The sequence below is a fragment of the Leucopleurus acutus genome (genome assembly GCF_964270905.1).
Source record: "Leucopleurus acutus genome assembly, chromosome: 2".
NCBI classification, from domain to species: Eukaryota; Metazoa; Chordata; class Mammalia; order Artiodactyla; family Delphinidae; genus Leucopleurus; species Leucopleurus acutus.
Genome location: NC_139143.1, coordinates 52,127,326 through 52,154,699, shown reverse-complemented (window position 1 = coordinate 52,154,699; position 27,374 = coordinate 52,127,326). Strand labels below are relative to the sequence as shown.

Here is a 27,374-nt window from a genome sequence, read left to right as displayed (position 1 = left end):
CAGGTTTTCTGACTCCAGGTCTCAACCACGTGGTGAGAAATGCAACGTTCTAAGCAATTAAAATGTTCATTTTAAATATAATGACTTGCCGCATAGCACAGGGAGATCAGCTCAGTGCTTTGTGACCACCTGGAGGGGTGGGATAGGGAGGGTTGGGAGGGAGATGCAAGAGGGAGGGGATATGGGGATATATGTATATGTATAGCTGATTCACTTTGTTATAAAGCAGAAACTAACACAACATTATAAAGCAATTATACTCCAATAAAGAAGTTAATAAATAAATAAATATAATGACTTTAGGTTTTGAAATAGGAAATGTTATTGCTTTTTATTGCCCTCCATGTCTCTAGATATTGATGAGTGTAGAGATGGGACCCATCAGTGCAGATATAACCAGATATGTGAGAATACGAGAGGCAGCTATCGTTGTGTATGTCCAAGAGGTTACCGGTCTCAAGGAATTGGAAGACCCTGTATGGGTAAGTTAACAGGAACTCTTATTGAGTAATAAAGGCTGGGTAACTATTTTACCAGCTTGGTTAGAACCACTCTATCCTCAAATACTTTCTTGCTACAATTAGATTTGTAAGTTGGTTTAAGTAGTCCATTACATAAGTTGAATTACTTCTTAGAGACTTCCTATTGAGCTCAATTTACACTGACTTTCAAGTGATAATAATAACTACTTACGGAGTGCTTACTATGCACTATACATATCAAAGTGAGGCTGTGGTATAATTACCACAAGTTAATTATGAAGATTAGCTCATTGATTATCTCTCTATGCATGTGATGTAAATGTTTGCATAGATACATTTTATTTGAATATGAAGTATATCTGTATGTACTACGAAGGTTTAGTTATGAAGGATTAAAATGTGAACACACATTTTAAGTGAATTGATAATTATTACTTTATCTATCATATGTTTAGTGCATACTATATGCCATTCCCTGTGCTAAGAATCTCATTTAATTCTCCCAATTACCTATTTGTTTCCATCTTAGTTATAGTTGAATGTAAAGTAAGGCAGGTAACGATAGTAGAAGATGTCTGTAAGAAGGTAACCATATGCTTTTTTTTAATACATTTACAATCAAGAAACTGACCTCTAAAATTATATTTCACCTCAGAATATTTATATGCAGAAAAAAATTGTGTGAGCTTTTAAATACTAGCTTTTGGTTTGCATGCTATTATATCAATATTTTTAAAATTGGATGCCTTGGTTGTCTATTTAATTCTTAATAGCAAATTCTTCCATAAAGATTTAGTTCTGTCTTTATGTAGTCCCTAGCATAGTACTTTGCACATAGAAAATGTTTAATGTAGTATCATTATTATGAATGGTTTTAAAATAAATACTTTTTAATAGCAGGAATATATATCATGCTAGTCTTCTATTTAGATATTGTAATTTGTATATAATTTAACATTTTGATCAGTCATTACAGTGACCTAGCAGAATGAAATGTGTTTATTTGTTCACTAGTTTGACTTGAAGCTGAATGTCAGAAATTGGGCTGGGGGATAAATCAGTGAAGAAGGTAGGGCCATTGCCTTAAAGAGATTTAAAATGTTAATTTTAACTTTTGCCTACTAAAATAATTTTTAAAGCACAATTTACTACTTTTATTCTACTTATTCATATTGTTTTCTTTCATGCCACTGTGGTAATGAATTAAGGAATTTGGTTTTGATCTCTGGTCTTTATTCACTTTTTCAATTTACAAAAAGAGTTAGGAGTACATACTCTGTGTTGACCTAGGAATAGAAAGAAAAATAACTTTAATTTTTGAACTTTGAGTTTATCTTAGGAAGAATGATTCTGTATCTTCATTTCCTTTTTAATTTTTTTAAGAAAATGTGCTTGATATGATTATTCATTAATAATTATTGATGCAAAAGAAACAAAGGAAAATAAAACTGTAGGTGTACATTGTACATTCTTGCATCTGAAACTTGTAATTATATGAAAGATTAGAAGCACTAGTGATCAATATTGTAATTAAATGCAAACTAGAGATCTGACTGCATTCTTCACTCCACCAACAAAATTAAGATCTATATGTTAGCTTTGAACTCTAGTTTTTCTGGATTCAAGACCACATTTTCCATTATGACCCTATATGATTCTACTGTCCATGTAAAACAATCTGCAGGGACAGTCATAGAATCTTTCTATATATTCATAGCTGAATGATGAAAGCTTTTTCAAAAGTTCACAACAGCTGAGAAATTACTGTATTCCCTGCTTTGGAGGGTAACATGATGTCTTCAGTTTGTTTCACAGACTGATTCTTTATTCCTGTGTTTTCTGTGTGTATATGTGTGTATGTTTTTTTTTCTCTTTTTTATGTATCATGGCACACGAGCAGACATTAATGAATGTGAACAAGTGCCTAAGCCTTGTGCATATCAGTGCTCCAACACCCCCGGCAGCTTCAAGTGTATCTGTCCACCAGGACAACATTTATTAGGGGACGGGAAATCTTGCGCTGGATTGGAGAGGCTGCCAAATTATGGCACTCAGTACAATAGCTATAACCTTGCACGGTTCTCCCCCGTGAGAAACAACTATCAACCTCAACAGCATTACAGACAGTACTCACATCTCTACAGCTCCTACTCAGAGTATAGGAACAGCAGAACGTCTCTCTCCAGGACTAGAAGGACTATTAGAAAAACTTGCCCTGAAGGCTCTGAGGCGAGCCATGACACATGTGTAGGTAAATGTCAGCCATATTCCATTTCCTTTCTGTGGGCTCACTTGACGGACCAGAGTCTAAGCATATGTACAGCACCTGTGAGAGTTCGGGTGTAGGGAACTACATGTGATCTCAAATCTGGGATGACCCAAGTTTCAAGACATTTACTCTGGCACCTAAAACTATTACCAGTTTTATCAAATGATGTATTTACATGTGTACATTCTGATAATTTATTGTTTTGTTGGCAGTTTCTCTTTTTTGATCACCCCTGAAAGTGTTACTAAATTTAATGCTATATAGAAATAAAATTCAGTGGCATCCAGAATATGGTTCTTAAAAAAAGAATATGCATATTGCCACCATAATATAATACTATCAGATTATGGCTTTATCTGATGGATGCCAAAGCAGTGGGTTAAAAGTGAAACTCTCAGCTACTGTGTCGACTGCTTGTTCTGTCTGCAACCAGCACTGCCCTGACTGTTGTTACACTCCCCATGGAACCTCTCAGTTCAATTATTTTGTATATATGTAAGTCACTAAAAAGACAATGTAAGCCAGGACAAAACTAACTTGTTTCCATTGTTCTAACATATGTGCTTTCAGTATCTTTACCTAAACTCAAGTCTGTAATTTAATTTGTTTGCAAAAGTGAAGTGTAATTTCCAACTCAAGAATTGAGACCTTGTCTTCAGTTAAGTTGCAAACAATTCCATCTGTCATTCATTTAATTCAATTTTCTGTGAGTAGCCACAGTTTGCATGTCACTGAGCTATGCACCAAGGGGAATTAGCAAACACAAATTAGCCCCACAGTTTGTTAGAAGAAATGAGAAAGCAAAGAAAGGGAGGAGGGAGGCAAGAGGGGAGGGAAGAAGGAAATTCTGTTTAAATTTGAAGACCTATGCTAACCTCACGTTCTTGAATTTTTCTTAAGCATTCCACACGTTGCTTATTCTCTCCCAGATATGCTCTCTGTTAAACATTTTTTAGATATTTAAAAGAAATATCTTCTGACTTCCGTTTTTGTCATATCTTTTTCTACCCTTCTCCAAGCCCTGTTCCTGCATCGTTATCTTCTTAGACATGATTCCTTAGTCACTCTTAGGCGGACTCAGCTTCTCACATTATCTCCACTCAGCTGGACCTTCACACCCTCTGGATCCTTACTCTTTAACCTTTAGTCTCTAGGCCCAGATGTTCCCAGAACTTTTCTGTCTGGCTGTCTTGAAGTACCTAAAGCGTAATATGATGCACATGGAATCTCCTCCCTGTGACCAGCTTCCTAGAACTGTGGACAGTGCTAGTTTCTTTTACTCCTTGAACTTGAAACATTCATGGGTTCATTAGCAACTCTCAACATTTTGCCCCATATGGTCAAACACTACTTAATTACTAAACCTGTGGACTCCACTGTCCTTGGGAGTATGTCAAACATTGCTCTCAGCCTGCTCCAAACCATTCTTACTGGTTTTTTTCCATTGGTAATTTTGGTAATTTTTCATGCCAATTTTTACCTCTGTTAGTGAAACTTTTCACTATTTTATTGACAGAATTAACATCTGACATTTTGTCTTTCAGTGTTTCTTCTAAATAATCATTCCCACTGAAGGGTCTTCATATCCTATTAACATTCCATTCTCTGCCTTCGTCTTAGACAACTCTTCTCTTCTACCTTTACTCTCCTGCTCCAAAAATCCTTGTTTATGCTCTGATAAATGAGTGAAACGGTATTTCCCACACCATATACCATCTAGTTGACTTCTAGATCATCTGAAGGTCCAAGCCATTTGAAGAAAGAGTCCCTGATTAATAACCAGTTCTCCATTTCTTTATCACAATCTGTGCCCTGTAGTTTCATCACAGTAGAGTCTTATGAATGTTTTATGTGCCTTTGTGTTTATATTACACTAATATGTTTATATGAATTACCTTCCCAAAACCATCTACTATGTGAGGCACCTACTATTTCAGAGTGAGGACCAATCTTGGAGACTCTAAAGTAAATTTCTATAACTAGTCTATGACTGGATATTTAAGTTTTATTTGGGGGCAATAAATAGACTAAGACATTTAGAAATATTTCTTAAAATATGGTGAGTATTTTCTGGCGTTGGTACTAATAAAGAAATTTACACTAAGATTGCAGACAGCTTTGGAATTATGTAACAAGCAACCTGCAGTAAACACCAAATGCCTTTAATTAACCATCTAGGATAGACAGTTTACAAAGGATTCAGATTAACACCATGGAATTTTGTTAGACTTGGGCTAAGATTTAGCTTTTCAGGGAATTGATTCCAAAGCTTAATAGGGAAAACAAACGTTGCATTGCTTCTGAACACCAAAATCACACTTGGGGCCACTTTAAAATTCATACTCTGGAAAGTGTGATGTCTACTACTTGGAGTTCAATGTCATTTACATTTCTGTTGTTATCTTAGGTTAAAGCCGATTATAAAGGGAAAAAGTAAAAATATATCAAAAGTTCTGCAGTGAGTGCTTTGGTTAACCAAACTGGGGCAAAAACAATGACAAATATTTGATGAGCGTTTGTCATTAACAGATTTTGAGTCATTGCAATTATCATCTGAGCATATGCACAAGGAACAGGTCCTTTTGCTGAGCCGTCTCCAGGGTTTCACTTTGTCTTCCCTTTACTTCCAGCCCTCAGCACTCCTGCTTCCATTTCATACCACATTCTCTTCCTTCTAACACTGGCTGGCACATTTTAATATTAGGCAAAACACAACTGAGACAAGAAATCTGAGGCCTCTCAAATCCCATCCCTGATTCTGAAAGCAAATATCAATTTTTTTACTATCTATTCCCACTCTTTTTATTGCTGTTTTCTTGACTTTGTTTAGTAATAGCAGGTAGCTTAGCTCTTTATAATTTATAAAATGTTTTTCATATATTACATGTTTGAACCTTCCAACAAGCCTGTGAAGTAGGGAGATTGTATCAGTGACTCCTGTTGGCAGAAGAATCAACTGAGATCCTGAGAAGTTAAGTGGCTGGCCCAAAGTAACATAGCAACTATATGTATATCTAGTTGCCATTAGTACTTTACAGTTGTATGAAGTTGGATGAATATTCCTATCACAAAGATAAAACCGCCTCCACTTAATGATATCTGCATATGGGAAAGCTATAGACATGGCTGTTGGAGAGAGAGAGGCTGCTAAACTTTAAACAAAATAGAAACGAGTATTTTCCCAATTAATCTCAATAGAAACTTTATCTTTTAGGTAAATTCTACTGTGTTCTGTCAAGAGTTTAGTACCTTGATGGTTTAGGATCCTGTACAGGTCTGTTTCATCTGTCATTCCAATATTAATTACTTAACTAATATTGCAATTGGCCAGTTTGGGGCTTCAGCTCATATGTGCTTATACACAGAAGAGATGTTCATATTTTATAATACAGGACAGTTTATATTGTACTCCATTAAAAATATACTGATATGAAACAGCACTGAACGTTTTTAAGCACAAGTATAAAATCAAGTTTTCTGTTGTATGTCAACAACTTGTTTATAGTTGCTTCTGCCACAGTTTCTGCCTTTGTTTGGCATGGTTATACACACTGCTTTTTTTCTGCACAGATATTGATGAATGTGAAAATAGAGACACCTGCCAGCATGAGTGTAAAAATACCTTTGGGAGCTATCAGTGTATCTGCCCGCCTGGCTATCAACTCATGCTCAATGGAAAAACATGTCAAGGTGAGAAAACGTTGGGACATTTATTGCTACAACTTAACGTAAAATGAATATAGTGTGAGAAATGTCTTTTTTTTGAATAATTTTCCTTCTAGTTGCTTCCTCTCCTCTCACATTCCCATGGGTCAGACTTATCTATAATCCTTGCTTTTGCAAGCAGGAGAAAGCAATTAAGCAAAGGAAGAGTTGAGAAACACTTTTGGTATGGTCTTACTAGAAGGAGCAAGAATGCCTAAGCCACTTCATATCACATATGTATATTTAAAACTAAATGGAAATAGACCTTTCAAACATGTTTTCACAGTTCAGCTAAGAAGAAAGGAGAAATGAGAAGAGTGCTCAGTAAATGTACCTCAGTATTAGGCATTATTTTATACTTTGTCTTAGTGATCAGTGCGTAACTGATTAATCCACTCATTCTTTGAGTCAAATGATGAGTAACAGTCATGTGACAGAGTTGCAGGATGCAGGAGGTTAAAACAGATGAATCATGTACACTCTCTTCCCTTTATGGTCTTAGAGTCTAGTGGAGACAGACATGCAAATAAGTGCATAATCAACATACAAGGTTGTAGGTGTTATAACTGTTTTAGATAATGTGTAGTGATGGTAGAAAGAAAATCAATCTCAATAGCAAAATTGTTAAACAAAAATGTGAAAGGAGCATTGTATATTGATGAAGTTTAGTATGTTGTAACGTGTCCTTGATCAAAAGAATATGAACTTGTATAAATCGTTAAAATCTTCTAAGAAACCACCTCAATTCCATGGACAAAATCTAAGAATATTATATAGGTCTTAATAAGCCTCTGAATTTTATTAGTTTCTGTCATGTATAAAAGACTTTCCTTCACAAAAGACTTGCTAGGATGCAGCTCATGGAAATGTGTTCCAGAAGCCAAGACCAGGATGCACAATGGCTTCACCCGAGTTACCATGAGCTTCCACACGCTTACTCAACCCATTCACCCATCACACTCCCTGTGAGCCCCCACTAATCCTGTGGGCTGGACAAGGAAAATGAACTCAATAATAACCTTTACTCCCAGCCGTCACTCAAACATTTATGAAGAACTTACCCTGTGAGGAACATCTTACTAAGTTTTGAAATACTGGAAGAACATACATACATTATAGTTTTATGTTTTTCCAAAACAACTGTTATCTCATTTTAATCAGCAGTATAGTTTTGTCAAGAACAATAATTTGTACCTATTCTACAGATGATAAAACTAATTCTCAGAGTGGTTATGTGAGTCTCAATGTCCTAGAACCATCAAGAGCAAGGGTAGGACTTGATCACAGATCTCACAATGTCAGGAATGGTCCTTTATCTCTCCTGTGATGCTGTGAACACCAGGGTCATTGTATTGTGGGAGCAGACAGAGGTTAGAGCACTTACGTTGTCCATATTTTATAACTTCTCCAGCTCTTCAACCCAAGAATCCTTCTGAAAAGGTGGCAGTGCACAACACTAACATTACACTCCCAACAGGTACACCAGGCACCAAGGAAGGAAGGGGGTAGATACTAAGCATTTGGAATAACCATCCAGACTGAAAACTCCTTAGCCAGATTTATATATATATACATATAAATTTATTTATTTTATTTATTTATTTTTGGCTGCATTGGGTCTTCGTTGCCGTGCGCGGGCTTTCTCTAGTCGCAGCAAGTGGGGGCTACTCTTCATTGTGGTGCATGGGCTTCTCATTGCAGTGGCTTCTCTTCTTACGGAGCACGGGCTCTTGGCATGTGGGCTTCAGTAGTTGTGGCACACGGGCTCAGCAGTTGTGGCACACAGGCTTATTTGCTCCGCGGCATGTGGGATCTTCCCGGACTGGGGCTCGAACCCATGTCCCCTGCATTGGCAGGGGAAGCCCCTTTAGCCAGATTTTTAAGGGTTATATTATGTCATATTCTCATTAGAGGATTTTTTCTTCTGTAAATTATTCCAGTTTGTTTTTTTTAGTTGCCCTTGTCACTCCTTCAGTTCAAAACATTTTTCAGCTTTCACTTGTACTCCAGAGAGCGGAAAATAATGTGCACAAATCAGAAACAGGTGTCATTTAAAATGTTTGCAATTTAAATGAGTTATATATTTTTGTGGTTTTAAAAAAAGACATGAGGGACTTCCCTGGTGGCACAGTGGTTAAGAATCCACCTGCCAATGCAGGGGATATGGGTTCAATCCCTGGTCCAGGAGGATCCCACATGCTGTGGAGCAACTAAGCCCATGTGCCACAACTACTGAGCCTGCGCTCTACAGCCCGAGAGCCACAGCTGCTGAGGCCACGTGCCACGCCTACTGAAGCCCGCGCGCCTAGAGCCCGTGCTCTGTGACAAGAGAAGCCACTGCAATGAGAAGCCCGTGCACCACAATGAAGAGTAGCCCCCACTCGCCGCAACTAGAGAAAGCCCGTGCGCAGCAACGAAGACCCAATGCAGCCAATAATTAATTAATTAATTTTTTAAAAAGTTGTCTAAGAAAAGACATGAGAGACAACAATTATGACCTTTAAAGAAGTCTTTACTCTAAAGAATAACTTGGAGTCTTTATAGCTTTAGAAAGTGTTTGAGGCATTTATGAGGAACAAAATGCTACTTTTCATTCACAGATAAATTTTTGAATCTTTATACATTAGTCATAGGAACATCAGTAATAAAAGGGATATTAAAGTGAATTTGACACTGAATGAGGACAAAGACTAGTCTAAAGTGGAAGTCACCAGACTAAAAAATGAAAAACAAAAACATGACCAATTATAATTTGCCCCAGAAGCAGACAGGAGAAACTAAAAAATCCGTATGCTAATTTTAAGCACCATTAATCTAATTCTAAAACTGTAAGAACACTACATGTTGGCATTGCATTCGAAATGAGTGTTCTAATCTATCCAAGTTTTTAAGAAGCAATTCATGTTTGTCAAGAATCTGAATTACTCTACACTCTCTATAAGACAAATGTTTCAAGTATGCTTATCCTAAACTACTTTTTTAATGTATCCAGAGCACTTGGTTAAATGCATTCATATGTTCTAAAGCTATTATTGTGAAAGTTTTTCAGCTCATCTTGGTATTCTTTTCTTGTAGCAATAATATTTATGTTATGAAATCCCTATACTTTAATTTTTATCATAATAATTTTCTAATAATATTTTATAAAAACCAGACATCACCACACTGTCAGTTAACAGAAGACAGTCTGATTTCTCCATCTTTTCTAGCTTCCTTTTTTTAAGACCAATGAGTAAAGTGAATGAACAGAGTGACTAAAGTGAATGCCTACAGGATACTTACTCCTGAGGAGATAGCAGTAGACAGAAGACAAAGGAGGGCTACCTTCCCCAAAGCTCAAATACTTTATGAAAGCTCTTCTATAGGAAGTGTACATTATTATGGAGCTAGAGACAAACACTGTGTATATTAGATTTTCATATCTCTGATAGATTTATTTGCAGCCAATGAAAATCTGTGATAAGGTAGCTGTTCTTATTATGCCTGGACGTGTGTCCAGATTCTGGCCTCCAATCACCATTTTCATGGACCCTAGCAGCCCACTGGCCTCCATGTTTCTGCATGAGTTCACTCTAAAAATTAAAGCTAAAATGAAATTTGGAGTATGGATGGGCAGGGAATTTTTTTTAATGGAGAGAAAAGAAGGTAAGATTAATTGAATTTCTTTCACATTTTCCTAAAGGGCTTTTCACTTCATTCTGAGACAATCTCATTTTGTCAAGGAGATGGAGCACTGCTGGCAGATAAAATCATAATTAGAAATTGGTTTACAGAGACAAAAGGCAAGATTTAACTGAAATAAAACATGTTTCACTCTGTTCCATTCCTGGAGGAAAACTAGTCCTAATATAAAACGAGTAATAGAAAGCACATTATGTCATTATCAGCACATCTAAGTAACTAAAAAGTCAAGTAAGTGATTTACTCCATATAATTCTAGCTTAATATCTTTTGACTTTGTACAGACTACTGTTAAGTTTAAAGAAACTAATTACATTGTATGTCATTTCCTTAAGAAATGGAATATATTTGGAACCAAATCTAAAAATGATCATTTTTGACACAGAAATGCCAATGGCATTTCTGGACAAGATGGTGGAGTAGATGGGTCTTGAGCGCACATCCTCTCAAAAGCACAACATTTATTCTTCACGATTTATATACTGTCTCTTGGAATATCTTCTCACCTTTTTTTTATAGTAATATTCCAAGTTATTTACGAGTTCACGAAAAACTTCACAAATTTAACCCAAGATCAATATAAATACCATCATGCAGATACCGAGTCACTACTGTGAAATGACATAATAGTTACACATACCCCCATTGGTTGTGGCACCAATTCCATGACTGAAGTATGTTTGACCTTTAGAACCTACCTCTCCAAAAAACTGATTTGGGTCCAATTATACATCAGAATCTATGTTTATTCAAATACTAAAGAAGAAAATGTTACAAGTGGCTCTGTGCAGCCCATTGACTTAAACTTTCTCTAAAATTAGTCTTCATATTTTTTGTTTACCTACTCCAAAAAGAAATTTGAAAACATTCACTCATACTTGTAAAAATCAACCTCCAAAGTTTCTTACCATGTTTAAATAGTTACAGAGAATGTGAGTTCTGGCATTGGTGTTTACGTGCTTTCAATGTATTTTCATCAAAACTTTGGAACTGCACACTTAACTCAGTTACTGGAGGATGACCACCATATAATTTAAAAGTGTGTACTCATTGTAAAACCAACAAGACTGTCAGAAAAATGTCTAAAGTCATTTTTCTGTTCAAGTAAAAGTGTTAGTAGGTGTTCCTATGACAGCTAGCTCACTTCTGAAATCTAATTTAAAATGGAGAACTAAGACCATTGGTTTGTAGCAATGATGAAATAAGGCCTGCCACTATCAATATATGCCACCAATTTTCTTACCCTTCCTATGTGCCTGGAAGCATTTTATACCCTGTATCATAAAGAAATTTGCAATTAGTGGAAACATTTTTTTGTAAAGCAGAAGAAGGATGTAAGAGGGAAGAGTTTGGGAAAGGAGAACTCCAGGCCATAGGAAATTCTCAAGCAGATTGATTTTAGGAAGGAGAACTTAGGAGGGAAAATCAAAATCTGAATGGAGAGCAGGACAAGATGGTGGAGTAGCTGGATCTTGAGCTCACATCCTCTCAAAAGCACAACAAAATCACAACTAACTGCTCAACAACCACTGATTTAAAAAAAGACTGGAACCTACCAAAAAAGATAGTCTACATCCAAAGACATTACAAATAGAACTACCATACGACCCAGCAATCCCACTACTGGGCATATACCCTGAGAAAACCATAATTCAAAAAGAGTCATGTACCAAAATGTTCATTGCAGCTCTATTTACAATAGCCAGGACATGGAAGCAACCTAAGTGTCCATCAACAGATGAATGGATAAAGAAGATGTGGCACATATATACAATGGAATATTACTCAGCCATAAAAAGAAACAAAACTGAGTTATTTGTGGTGAGGTGGATGGACCTAGAGTCTGTCATACAGAGTGAAGTAAGTCAGAAAGAGAAAAACAAATACCATATGCTAACACATATATATGAAATCTAAGGGGAAAAAAAGGTCATGAAGAACCTAGGGGTAAGACAGGAATAAAGACACAGACCTACTAGAGCACGGACTTGAGGATATGGGGAGGGGGAGAAGTAGGTTGTGACGAGGTGAGAGAGAGGCATGGACATATATACACTACCAAGCATAAAGTGGATAGCTAGTAGGAAGCAGCCGCGTAGCACAGGGAGATCAGTTAGGTGGTTTGTGACCACCTAGAGTGGTGGGATAGGGAGGGTGGGAGGGAGGGAGATGCAGGAGGGAAGAGAAATGGGAACATGTGTATATGTATAACTGATTCACTTTGTTATAAGGCAGAAACTAACACACCATTGTAAAGCAATTATACTCCAATAAAGATGTTAAAAAAAAATAAAAGAAGAAGAAACCCAACGAGACGGTACAAGGGGCTCACTCGCAATATAATCAAACCCTGTGACCCCCAGGTGGGCAACCCACAAACTGGAGAACAGTTATATCACAGAAGTTCTCCCACAGGAGTGAGTTCTGAACCCCATGTCAGGCTCCCAGCCTGGGGTTCTGGCATTGGGAGAAGGAGCCCCCAGAGCACTTGATGTTGAAGGCCAGCAGAGCTTGAGTCCAGGAGCTCCACAGGAGTAGGGGAAACAGAGACCCACTCTTGGAGGGTGCACAGAAGGTCTTGTGTACACCATGACCCAGGGCAAAAGCAGTGACTTCATTAGGAGCCTGGGCCAGACCTACCTGCTGGTCCTGGAGGATTTCCTGAGGAGGTGGGGGGCAGCTGTGGCTCACTGTGGGGACAAGGACACCACTGGCAGAGGTACGGGGGATTATTTATTAGCATGAGCTCCCCTAGAGGCTGCCATCTTGGTACCATGATCTGGCCCCACCCAACAGCCTGTAGGCCCCAATGCTGGACACCTCAGGCCAAACAAGCAACAGGGCAGGAACACAGCCCCACACATCAGCAGACAGGCTGCATAAGGACTTCCTGAGCCCACAGCCACCTCTAGACATGCCCTTTGACATGGCCCTACCCACCAGAGGGTCAAGACCCAGCCTCACCCACCAGAAGCAAGAAAACTACAGTCTGGCAGCCTGCAGAACTGAGTCCACAGACACAGATAAGAACCTACCCCAGGACTAGCTGGTCCCTGGCCCTTGGTGACAAGAAGGGAGTGTACTTCTGGGACACATAGGACATCCCCTACAGGGAGCCACTTCTCCAAGATCAAGAAACATAACTAACCCTCCACATACATAAAAATACAAATAGAAATCTAGACAAAATGAGGGAGAGGGGAGTATGTTTCAGACCAAGGAACAAGATAAAACCCCAGAAGAACAACTAAGTGACGTGGAGAGAGACAATGTACCTGAGAAGGAGTTCAGAGTAATGATCATAAAGATCATCCAAGAACTCAGGAAAACAATGGATGCACAGAGCAAGAAGTTACAAGAAGTTTTTAACTAAGAGGTAGAAAATATAAAGAACAACCAAACAGAGTTGAATACAATAACTGAAGTGCAAAACACACTAGAAGGAATCAGTAGCAGAGTAAGTGAGGCAGAGAATGGATAAGTGAACTGGAAGACAGAGTGGTGGAAATCACTGCCACATAACAGAATAAAGAAGAAAATGAAAAGAAATGAGGATAGTTTAAGAGACCTCTGGGATAACATCAAACGTACCAACATTCACATAATAGAGGTCCCAGAAGGAGGAGAGAGGGGGAAAGGGCCTGAGGAGATATAAAGAGATAATAGCCAAAAACTCCCTAACATGGAAAAGGAAGCAGTAACCCATGTCCAGGAAGTGGAGAGAAGTACCATATAGGATCAACCAAAGGAGGAACATGCCAAGGCACATAGTAATCAAACTGACAAAGAGAAAATATTAAAAGCAACAAGGGAAAAGCAACAAATAACCTCATGGGGCTTCCCTTGTATGTTATCAGCTGATTTTTCAGCAGAAAATCTGGCAAGAGAGTGGTACAATATAAATAAGGTGATGAAAGGGAAAACCCCACAACCTAGGATTCTCTACCCAGCAAGGCTCTCATTCAGATTTTGATGGAGAAATCAAAAGCTTTACAGACAAGCAAAAGCCAAAAGAATTCAGTACCACCAAACCAGCTTTACAACAAATGCTTAGGGAACGTCTCTAGGTGAAAAAGAAAAGGCCACAACTAGAAATAAGAAGATTACAAAATGGGAAAGCTCACTGGTAAAGGCAAACCTACAGTAAAGGTAGGAAATCATCCATATTCAAATATGATATCTAACCCAGTAATCGTGAGAAGACAGTAAAAATGCAGGATACTTGAAGTGCACTTGAAATTAAGAGATCAGCAACTTAAAACAATCATGTATATATATATAGACAGCTATATGAAAACCTAATGGCAAATGCAAACCAAAAATCTATAATAGATATACACACACACAAAAATGGAATCCAAACACAATTCTAAAGATAGTCATCAAATCACAAGAGAAGAGAACAAAAGAGGAAGGGAAGAAAAAACACCTACAAAAACAAATCCAAAAGGATTAACAAAATGGCAGTAAGAACATACATATAAATAATTACCTTAAATGTAAATGGATTAAATGCTCTAACCAAAAGACATGTTTACAAACGGATAAATTGATAGAAAAACAAGACTGGTATATATATAGTCTACAAGAGACCACTTCAGATATAGGGACACATACAAACTGAAAGTGAGGGAATGGAAAAAGGTATTCCATGTAAATGGAAATCAAAAGAAAGCTGCAGTAGCAATACTCATATCAGACAAAAGAGACTTTAAAGACTGCTAAAAGAGACAAAGAAGAACACCACATAATGATCAAGGAATCAATCTAAGAAGACGAGATAACAATTGTAACTATATTGGGTTGGCCAAAAGTTCTTTCAGGTTTTTCCTTAAGATGTTACAGAAAAACCCAAACGAACTTATTGGCCAACCCAATAATATGCACCCAACATAGGAGCACCATAATATGTGAGGCAATTATTAACGGACATAAAAGGAGAAATTGACAGTAGCATAGTAATAGCGGGGGACTTTAACACCCCATTTATATCAATGGACAGATCATCCAGACAGAAAATCAGTAAGGAAACACAGCACTTAAGTGACACATTAGACCAGATGGACTTAATTGATGTTTATAGAGCATTCCATCCAAAAACAGCAGAATACACATTCAAGTTCAAATGGAACATACTCCAGGACTGATCACATTCTGGGCCACAAAGCAAGCTTCAGTAAATTTAAGAAAATTGAAATCATAATCAAGCATCTTTTCTGACCGCAATGCTATGAGATTAGGAATCAACTACAAGAAAAAAACTGCAAAAAACACAAACACACGGAGGCTAAACAGTATGCTACTAAACAAACAGATCACTGAAGAAAGCAGAGGAAATCAAAACATACCTAGAGACAAATGAAAACAAAAACATGACGATCCAAAACCTATGGGACACAGAAAAAGCAGTTCTAAGAGAGAAGTTTACAGCTGTACAAGCTTACCTCAGGAAATAAGAAAAGCCTCAAACAACCTAACCTTACACCTAAAGCAATTACAGAAAGAAGAATAAACAAAACCCAAAGTTAGTAGAAGTAAAGAAATCATAAAGATCAGAGTAGAAATAAATGAAATAGAGATGAAGAGAAAACAGTAGAAAATATCAGTAAAACTAAAATCTGGTTCTTTAAAAAAGAATGAACCTATGTATATATATAACTGAATTACTGTGCTATACACCTGAAACTAACATAACATTGTAAATCAATTATACTCCAATAAAATTTTTTTAAATAAAATAAAAATAAGTCAAAGTATTAAAGTGAAAATAAAAGCCAGTTCTTTGAAAAGATAAACAAAATTGATAAACCTTCAGACTCATCAAGAAAAAAAGTGAGAGGGCCCAAATCAATAAAATCAGAAACGAACAAGGAGGTGTTACAACTGAAACTACAGAAATACAAAGGACCATACTAAAAGCAACTATATGCCAATAACATGGACAGCCTAGAAAAAAATGGACAAATTCCTAGGAAGGTACAATCTCCCAAGACTGAATCAGGAAGAAATAGGAAATATGAACAGAATAATCACAAGTACTGAAAGTGAAACTGATTAAAATATTTCAAACAAACAAAAGCCCAGGACCAGATGGCTTCACAGGCAAGTTCTGTCAAACATTTAGAAAAGAGTTAACACCTATCCTTCTGAAGCTGTTCCAAAAACTTGCAGAGGAAGGAACACTTCCAAACTCATTCAATGAGGCCACCATCACTCTGATACCAAAGCCAGGCAAAGATACCACAAAAAAAGAAAAAACACAGGCCAATATCACTGATGAACATAGATGCAAAAATCCTCAAAATACTAGCAAACTAAATCCAACAATACATTAAAAGTATCATACACCATGATCAAGTGGGATTTACCCCAGGGATGCAAGGATTTTTCAATATCCACAAATCAATCAGTGTGATATACCACAGTAACAAACTGAAGAATAAAAACCATATGATCATCTCAATAGATGCAGAAAAAGCTTTTGATAAAATTCAACATCGATTTATGATAAAAAAAAAAAAACTCTCCAGACAGTGGGCATAGACGGAACCTACCTCAACATCATAAAGGCCATATATAACAAACCCACAGCTAAAATTATATTCAATGGCGAAAAGCTGAAAGCATTTCCTCTAAGATCAGGAAAAAGACAAGGATATCCACACTCTACTTTTATTCAACATTATTTTGGAAGACCTAGCCATGGCATTCAGAGAAGAAAAAGAAATAAAAGGAAGCCAGATTGGCAAAGAAAAAGTAAAACTGTCACTATTTGCAGATGACATGATACTATACATAGAAAATCCTAAAGATGCAATGAAAAACTACTAGACCTTAATAAATTCAGTAAAGTCGCTGGATACAAAATACACTGAAATCTGTTGCATTTCTATACACTAACAATGAAAGATCAGAAAGAGAAATTAAGGAAACAATCCCATTTACCATTGCATCAAAAAGAATAAAATACCTAGGAATAAACCTACCTAAGGAAAAAAAAAAAAACGAAACTTACCTAAGGAGAAAAAAGACCTATACTCTGAAAATTATAAGATGCTGATGAAAGAAATCAAAGATAACAAACAGATGGAAAGATATACCATGTTCTTGGATTGGAACAATCAATACTGTCAACATGACTATACTACCCGAGGCAAACTGCAGATTTAATGCAGTCCCTATCAAATTACAAATGGCATTTTTCACAGAACCAGAACAAATAATTCTAAAATTTGTATGGAAAAACAAAAGACCCCAAACAGCCAAAGCAATCTTGAGACAGAAAAACAGCTAGAGGAATCAGCCTCCCCTACTTCAGACTATACTACGAAGCTACAGTAATCAAAACAGTATGGTACTGGCACAAAAACAAACATAGATCAATGGAACAGGATAGAAAGCCAGGAAATAAACCCACACACCTATGGTAAAGTAATCTACAACAAAGGAGGCAAGACTATACAATAGAGAAAAGACAGCCTGTTCAATAAGTAATGTTGGGAAAGGACAGCTACGTGTAAGAGAATGAAATTAGAACATTCTCTAACACCATGCACAAAAATAAACTCAGAATGGGTTAAAGACCTAATGTAAAGCCAGATACTATAAAACTCCTAAAGGAAAACATAGGCAGGATACTCTTTGACATACATCATAGCAATATCTTTTTGAATCTGTCTCCTGAGTAATGGAAATAAAAATAAAATAGGAACAAATGGGACCTCATGAAACTTAAAAGCTTTTGCAGAGCAAAGGAAACCATAAACAAAATGAAAAGACAACCTACAAAATCGGAGAAAATATTTGTGAATGCTGCTACTGACAGGGATTAATCTCCAAAACATACAAACAGCTCATGACCAAAAGAAAACAACCCAATCAATAAATGGGCAGAAGCTCTAAATAGACACTTTTCCAAAGAAGACATACAGATGGCCAAAAGGCACATGAAAAGATGCTCATGGCTAATGGTTAGAGAAATGCAAGTCAAAACTACAATGAGGTATCATCTCACACTGATCAGAATGGACCTCTTCAAAAAGTCTCAAAATAATAAATGCTGGAGAGGGTATGGATAAAACAGAACACTTCTACACTGTGGGTTGGAATGTAAATTAATACAGCCACTATGGAGAACAGCACAGAGGTACATTAAGAAGCTAAAAGTAGAGCTACCATATGATCCTGCTACTTTACTCCTGGGCATATATCCAGAGGAAACCATAATTCGAAAATATACATGCACCCCAATGTTCACTGCAGCACTATTTACAATAGCCAAGACATGGAAGCAATCTAAATGTCCATCGACAGAGGAATGGATAAGGACAATGTGGTATATATATACAATGGAATGTTAGCCATAAAAAGAATGAACTGATGCCATTTGCAGCAACATAGATGGACTCAGAGATTTTCATACTAAATGAAGTCAGAGAATGACAAATATCATATGATATCATTTACATGTGGAATCTTAAAAAAAAATTGAAGTATACAAAACAGAAATAGACTAATAGACACGGAAAAAAAACTTATGGTTACCAAAGGGGAAAAGGGGGGAGGGCTAAATTAGGAGTTTGGGATTAACATATACACACCACTATATATAAAATAGATAACAAACAAGGAACTACAGTATAGCACAGGAATTATACTCAGTATTTTGTAATAACCTATAAGGGAGAAGAATCTGAAAAAGAATATATATACATATATATGTATGTATAACTGAATCACTTTGCTGTACATCTGAAACTAACACAACATTGTAAATCAACTGTATTTTACTAAAAATTTCTTTTTACATCTGAATGGAAATTGATTCCCAAAATATTTGCCTGCTCTCATACTGCTGGGAATTTTCATGCACTACCAGGGGAATACACATAGCACAGTTTGAAACTGTTGCTCTAAAATACGATTCTTAACTTTGGGGTCTTAATCCTTTAAATTGTGTTGAACTCTATGACTGATAAATTTTCTGGAAGGAGGGTCCAATCTTAGCCTTGCTTTATCTCTCTTGCTTACTCATGCATGTGTACCTACACACTCGCGCACAGAAACATTTTCATTCACAGATCTCCTGATGCTCAAATATGGACCTCAAGTTAAGAATCATGGCTTAAAAACACTCACTTTCAGAAAGTTCAAAAATAAGTTTCTTTTAGCTTCGTCTTGATGCTTCTTAACTTTGGTGATTTAAGAGTGTTTTTATTTAACAACTTTGTACAGAAAACAAAATAAAGAGCATTTCATTTGCATGTCCCCCCAATATCCTAGGAGAGATACTTTAGGGAGAGCATCCCACCTGAAACAACTGAGGCTGGCTCCTACACAGTTCAGATTTGATCAAACTTGATTATGGTTCTTGATCCTGTTTTTTTTTCTTTATTCGATTTCTCTCCACAAGATCTGAATGAACTGTACAGTCTCCCCTAAATTTATAACTTCTTTGATTTCCACTACACTGCTTCCCACTCAACAATTTGAACTTACAAAAGAAAATACTAGGGAAGGATCAAGGATCACTCATGTTTTGTTTTGTTTTGTTTTGTTGCGGTACGCGAGCCTCTCACTGTTGTGGCCTCTCCCATTGTGGAGCACAGGCTCCGGACACACAGGCCCAGCGGCCATGGCTCACGGGCCCAGCCACTCCGCTGCATGTGGGATCCTCCTGGACCGGGGCACGAACCCGCGTCCCCTGCATCGGCAGGTGGACCCTCAACCACTGCACCACCAGGGAAGCCCGATCACTCATGTTTTAAAGAAATTCTTCACTTTACAGAAAGATTCACAAGTGCCCTTTAAATTTTTAGCTTGTTTTTAGTGAACTTAAAGTATTATTAGCTTTAAAAAACTCAAATGCATTCTGTTTCTAAATATAAAGAACAGGTTTCTTAGTAGCTTCCCTTCTACTTTTATAGCTCTTATTTTTCAATGTCTTTTCACATATGTTTAAAAATAAACAGAGTGCTCACTTCGGCAGCACATATACGAAAATTGGAACAATACAGAGAAGATTAGCATGGCCACTGCGCAAAGATGACACACAAATTCGTGAAGCGTTCCATATTTTTCTGTCTACAAGAGACCCACTTCAGACATAGAGACACATACAGACTAAAAGTAAGGGGATGGAAAAAGATAGTTCATGCAAATGGAAACCAAAAGGAAGCTGGAGTAGCAATTCTCATAGCAGACAAAATAGACTTTAAAATAAAGACTATTAGAGGAGACAAAGAAGGACACTACATAATGATCAAGGGATCGATCCAAGAAGAAGATATAACAATTGTAAATATTTATGCACCCAACATAGGAGCACCTCAATACATAAGGCAAATACTACCAGCCATAAAAGGGGAAATTGACAGTAACACATTCAGAGGAGGGGACTTTAACACCCCACTTTCACCAATGGAAAGATCATCCAAAATGAAAATAAATAAGGAAACAAAAGCTTTAAATGATACATTAAACAAGATGGACTTAATTGACATTTATAGGACATTCCATCCAAAAACAACAGAATACACATTTTTCTCAAGTGCTCATGGAACATTCTCCAGGATACAGCATATCTTGGGTCACAAATCAAGCCTTGGTAAATTTAAGAAAATTGAAATGGTATCAAGTATCTATTCCAACCACAACGCTATGAGACTAGATATCAATTACAGGAAAAGATCTGTAAAAAATACAAACACATGGAGGCTAAACAATACACTACTTAATAACGAAGTGATCACTGAAGAAATCAAAGAGGAAATTAAAAAATACCTAGAAACAAATGACAATGGAGACACGACGACCCAAAATCTATGGGATGCAGCAAAAGCAGTTCTAAGAGGGAAATTTATAGCAATACAATCCTACCTTAAGAAACAGGAAACATCTCGAATAAACAACCTAACCTTGCACCTAAAGCAATTAGAGAAAGAAGAACAAAAAAAACCCCAAACTTAGCAAAAGGAAGGAAATCATAAAAATCAGATCAGATATAAATGAAAAAGAAATGAAGGAAACAATAGCAAAGATCAATAAAACTAAAAGCTGGTTCTTTGGGGCTTCCCTGGTGGTGCAGTGGTTGAGAATCTGCCTGCCAATGCAAGGGACACGGGTTTGAGGCCTGGTCTGGGAAGATCCCACATGCCGCAGAGCAACTAGTCCCGTGAGCCACAACTACTGAGCCTGCGTGTCTGGAGCCTGTGCTCCACAACAAGAGAGGCTGCGACAGTGAGAGGCCCACGCACCATGATGAAGAGTGGCCCCCACTTGTCGCAACTAGAGAAAGCCCTCGCACAGAAATGAAGACCCCAAACGAAGACCCTAGTCTAAATTAAATAAATAAATAAATTTTTAAAAAAAAGCTGGTTCTTTGAGAAGATAAACAAAATTGATAAACCATTAGCCAGACTCATCAAGAAAAAAAGGGAGAAGACTCAAATCAATAGAATTAGAAATGAAAAAGGAGAAGTAACAACTGACACTGCAGAAATACAAAAGATCATGAGGGATTACTACAAGCAACTCTATGCCAATAAAATGGACAACATGGAAGAAATGGACAAATTCTTAGAAAGGCACAACCTGCCAACAGTGAACCAGGAAGAAATAGAAAATATGAACGACCAATCACAAGCACTGAAATTGAAACGGTGATTAAAAATCTTCCAACAAACAAAAGCCCAGGACCAGATGGCTTCACAGGCAAATTCTATCAAACATTTAGGGAAGAGCTAACACCTATCCTTCTGAAACTCCTCCAAAATATAGCAGAGGGAGGAACACTCCCAAACTCAGTCTATGAGGCCACCATCATCCTGATACCAAAACCAGACAATGATGTCACAAAGAAAGAAAACTACAGGCCAATATCACTGATGAACATAGATGCAAAAATCCTCAACAAAATACTAGCAAACAGAATCCAACAGCACATTAAACAGATCATACACCATGATCAAGTGGGGTTTATTCCAGGAATGCAAGCATTCTTCAATATATGCAAATCAATTAACGTGATACACCATATTAAACTGAAGAAGAAAAACCATATGATCATCTCAATAGATTCAGAGAAAGCTTTTGACAAAATTCAACACCCATTTATGATAAAAACCCTGCAGAAAGTAGGCATAGACGGAACTTTCCTCAACATAATAAAGGCCATATATGACAATCCCACAGCCAACATCGTCCTCAATGGTGAAAACTGAAAGCATTTCCACTAAGATCAGGAACAAGACAAGGTTGCCCACTCTCACCACTCTTATTCAACATAGTTTTGGAAGTTTTAGCCACATCAATCAGAGAAGAAAAGGAAATAAAAGGAATCCAAATTGGAAAAGAAGAAGTAAAGCTGTCACTGTTTGCAGGTGACATGATACTCTACATAGAGAATCCTAAAGATGCTACCAGAAAACTACTAGAGCTAATCAATGAATTTGGTAAAGTAGCAGGATACAAAATTAATGCACAGAAATCTCTGGCATTCCTATACACTAATGATGAAAAATCTGAAAGTGAAATCAAAACACTCCCATTTACCATTGCAACAAAAAGAATAAAATATCTAGGAATAAACCTACCTAAGGAGACAAAAGACCTGTATACTGAAAATTATAAGACACTGATGAAAGAAATTAAAGATGATACAAATAGATGGAGAGATATACCATGTTCTTGGATTGGAAGAATCAACATTGTGAAAATGACTCTACTACCCAAAGCAATCTACAGATTCAGTGCAATCCCTATCAAACTACCACTGGCATTTTTCACAGAACTAGAACAAAAATTTCACAATTTGTATGGAAACGCAAAAGACCCTGAATAGCCAAAGCAATCCTGAGAACGAAAAACGGAGCTGGAGGAATCAGGCTCCCTGACTTCAGACTATACTACAAAGCTACAGTAATCAAAACACTATGGTACTGGCACAAAAACAGAAAGATAGATCAATGGAACAGGATAGAAAGCCCAGAGATAAATCCACGCACATATGGTCACCTTATCTTTGATAAAGGAGGCAGGAATGTACAGTGGAGAAAGGACAGCCTCTTCAATAAGTGGTGCTGGGAAAACTGGACAGATACATGTAAAAGTATGAGATTAGATCACTCCCTAACACCATACACAGAAATAAGCTCAAAATGGATTAAAGACCTAAATGTAAGCCCAGAAACTATCAAACTCTTAAAGGAAAACATAGGCAGAACACTCTATGACATAAATCACAGCAAGATCCTTTTTGACCCACCTCCTAGAGAAATGGAAATAAAAACAAAAATAAACAAATGGGACCTAATGAAACTTCAAAGCTTTTGCACAGCAAAGGAAACCATAAACAACACGAAAAGACAACCCTCAGAATGGGAGAAAATATTTGCAAACGAAGCAACTGACAAAGGATTAATCTCCAAAATTTACAAGCAGCTCATGCAGCTCAATATCAAAAAAACAAACAACCCAATCCAAAAATGGGCAGAAGACCTAAATAGACATTTCTCCAAAGATGATATACAGACTGTCAGCAAACACATGAAAGAATGCTCAACATCATTTGTCATTAGAGAAATGCAAATCAAAACTACAATGATATCATCTCACACCAGTCAGAATGGTCATCATCAAAAAATCTAGAAACAATAAATGCTGGAAAGGGTGGGGAGAAAAGGGAGCCCTCTTGCACTGTTGGTGGGAATGTAAATTGATACAGCCACTGTGGAGAACACTATGGAGGTTCCTTAAAAAACTACAAATAGAACTACCATATGACCCAGCAATCCCACTACTGGGCATATACCCTGAGAAAACCATAATTCAAAGAGTCATGTAACAAAATATTCATTGCAGCTCTATTTACAATAGCCCAGAGATGGAAACAACCTAAGTGTCCATCATCGGATGAATGGATAAAGAAGAGGTGGCACATATATACAATGGAATATTACTCAGCCATAAAAAGAAATGAAATTGAGCTATTTGTAATGAGGTGGATAGACCTAGAGTCTGTCATACAGAGTGAAGTAAGTCAGAAAGAGAGAGACAAATACCATATGCTAACACATATATATGGAATTTAAGGGAAAAAAATGTCATGAAGAACCTAGGGGTAAGACAGGAATAAAGACACAGACCTACTAGAGAATGGCCTTGAGGATATGGGGAGCAGGAAGGGTAAGCTGTGACAAAGTGAGAGAGAGGCATGGACATATATACACTACCAAACGTAAGGTAGATAGCTAATGAGAAGCAGCCGCATAGCACAGGGAGATCAGCTCAGTTCTTTGTGACCACCTAGAGGGGTGGGTTAGGGAGGGTCGGAGGGAGGGAGACGCAAGAGGGAAGAGATATGGGAACATATGTATATATATAACTGATTCATTTTGTCTTAAAGCAGAAACTAACACACCATTGTAAAGCAATTATACTCCAATAAAGATGTTAAAAGAAAAAAAAAAACTAAGAGGAGTCTGGGAAATAGCACACCAGGAATTAGGATCCCCACTTGGCGGGTGAAGAAGCTTAAGTGCAGCTACCAAGTTCATTCATGGCGAGGAGAAAGCTAGCGCTCAACGTTCCAGTCCAGTATCCACAATGCCTGCCCTGATGGTGTGTTCTGACCCGAGTTGCTGATGGTGCATGTTCCTTGTGCTATTGTAGATGTTGATGAGTGTCTGGAGCAGAATGTGCACTGTGGGCCGAATCGCATGTGCTTCAATATGAGAGGAAGTTACCAGTGCATCCAGACGCCCTGTCCACCCGACTACCAACGGGATCCTGTGTCAGGGTATGTCTTGCCTTCTCTTCCCAGACATGCTTTTGAAAATCCTTCTTCCTCTCTCTCCTTGACCAACAACCCCTGTCTGCAGTCATGTTTCACTCACAGGAAGTCAATAGCCCCCCAGGGATAGAGAGTTATGATGTGTTCCTTCTTCAGTGAACTGGCAAAAAATGAGCTCATCCTGCAGCAGCCACTGCAGCTGAAACCATCACTTTGATCTGCAGGGTTTCTTGGAGCAAGTCTCCCCAGCATGTAATCCACCAGACAACATCTAGAATTCTGCCTCGGCAGGAAGCATTTTATAGGGCGATAGAGCCTGCTTTTCTTTGAAATTGTCTCATTTCCGTTGGTGTTGCCTCAGGGTTTTCAGGGCTCTCAGCCGTTAGAGCGCTCCAAGAAGTATCATGGCTGTTATGGGGATGAGTCAACATGACTCCATGAGAGCGTGGAGGAGAGCAAAGATGAGTCAGTGGTCTGTCCATTCACATCGCATCTTGCTTACGTATCCTGCTGTCTGAAACGCTGTCTTTTCTGGGTTCTGAATAAACCACTCTTCTATTTTCTCCCTCGCCTTACAGAAATGTTGTATTCTGTTTAGGTACCAAGTTAGTGGGGTGCTTGGAAAATGAGATAATAGCCATAATGAATAGGATCCACTAATAAGGTGGTTCTGAAACCAAATGCTGGTTGGATCTCACACTTTGTTTTCCTCTCAGCGGTGACTACCATGTTACTGTAACATGGTCAAGTGTGGACTGGCCAGGATCCATCAAAAACCTATTTGTAATCTGTCTGAGGGTAATAGGAAGGAAAGGGAAAAAATTACAAGTGCAGACTTGGGATACTTTTAAAAATACTATGACTGAAGAATCCTTATCTTCAGAACATGGTCCTTTGTACTTTTTTTTTTTTAGTTTTACTCTTTATTACCAGTGATTTCTGGCAGACAATTTAAAAGTCATGATGACTCAAAAACAACCACTGTGGGCCCTGGAAAAAGAAAATACAGTATTTTTAATCTAAAATCATGTGGAAGGCAAATACAGAAGGAAGTTTTTTTTTCAGGAGTCCTAATTGACCTTTTATTATTTTTAGAAAAGTAAACCAAATATCAATATATTCTATTTCCGCTTTCAAATAGTCTTAGGGTAGATGTTAAAATTTTTAAATCATTTACATTCCTCTCTTTAAGAAGTCCTTGTTTCCAATATATGCGCAGATGCTTCTCTTTCCAAAACTGACTTTTCATTTTAAAGGCAATCTTGTGGTACTCATACTGTTTTCAATGGTTCAAAAGCTTCTGATTTTAATAGAGCTGAGAGAGAGATATATGACTCTAGACCAGCACACTCTCATCACCATCTGGCATCTGGTTTCCGTTAATGACACAGAACATGGGGTGAGCCTTAGTGCTTTGCAGTCAGACTGTCTCCTGCCTTTAATGCCTGAAAGTTGTCATGGATCACGATCACCTGCATCATGCTTTCTCCTGCTTCCAAGCCAAGATAACTGTATACATTTCATGTGTTTGTTGTCCTTAGGTTCTGCCTCAAGAACTGTCCACCCAATGATTTGGAATGTGCCTTGAGCCCGTATGCCTTGGAATACAAACTTGTCTCCCTCCCATTTGGAATAGACGCCAATCAGGATTTGATCCGGCTGGTTGCATACACACAGGATGGAGTGATGCATCCCAGGACAACTTTCCTCATGATACATGAGGAACAGACTGTTCCTTTTGCCTTAAGGGATGAAAACCTTAAAGGAGTGGTGTACACAACACGACCTCTACGAGAACCAGAGACCTACCGCATGAGGGTTCAAGCCTTATCCTACAGTGCCAATGGGACCATTGACTATCAGACCACATTCATAGTTTATATAGCTGTGTCTGCCTATCCATACTAAACAGCTCTCCAAAGCCTAATCCACATAATTAAACTGCATATATCATGGGAATCAAGTTCTCTTCCAGATTACTGTCTCCTGAGCAGTTGCAATCTTGGCAACTTGAAAATGGTGCTATGCTTTTTTGTGTGCCTTCCTTGGTACTGCTGAGGTATTTTCATGATCCCACCATGATCATATCTTTTGGTAAGGTCTAGAAAAGTCCCTTAGTATTTTCTTTATTTATTACACTGGAGCAGTTACTTCGCAAAGATTATCCTGAACATCTAACAGGACCCATCAGTGATGTGTTATAGTAACATAGTAGCTAAGATAATTTCCTGTAAAAAAAGAAAAAAAAAAGCCAAGTGGATTTGAGCATTTAACCATTTTTAGAATAATAAAACTGGTTGCTATGTGTTTTGATCAAAGCTTACCGAGTAACTTATGAAGATGCTTTTTTTATGTATTAATACTTTATAATACGACTTACATACTTATGTTCACTTAGGAAAGAAAGAAATACCACTCATTGTAGAAATATAGTACAGCTTCTAGA

The 27,374-nt window shown here is 37.6% G+C and overlaps 1 protein-coding gene across 1 annotated transcript in view; it reads left to right on the top strand.

Annotated features, from left to right (window-relative positions):
- Window positions 1–26,836, top strand: part of HMCN1 (hemicentin 1) — a gene marked incomplete at its 3' end in the record, with an annotated part of 530,768 nt that extends 503,932 nt beyond the window's left edge. Inside the window, exons 103-107 of the mRNA XM_082833486.1 lie at window positions 354–482; window positions 2,383–2,733; window positions 6,322–6,441; window positions 24,808–24,934; window positions 26,470–26,836. Of these exons, the coding sequence (XP_082689612.1) occupies window positions 354–482; window positions 2,383–2,733; window positions 6,322–6,441; window positions 24,808–24,934; window positions 26,470–26,836 (1,094 nt within the window). The remainder of the gene's footprint in view (window positions 1–353; window positions 483–2,382; window positions 2,734–6,321; window positions 6,442–24,807; window positions 24,935–26,469) is intronic.
- Between the last annotated feature and the right edge of the window lie 538 nt (window positions 26,837–27,374).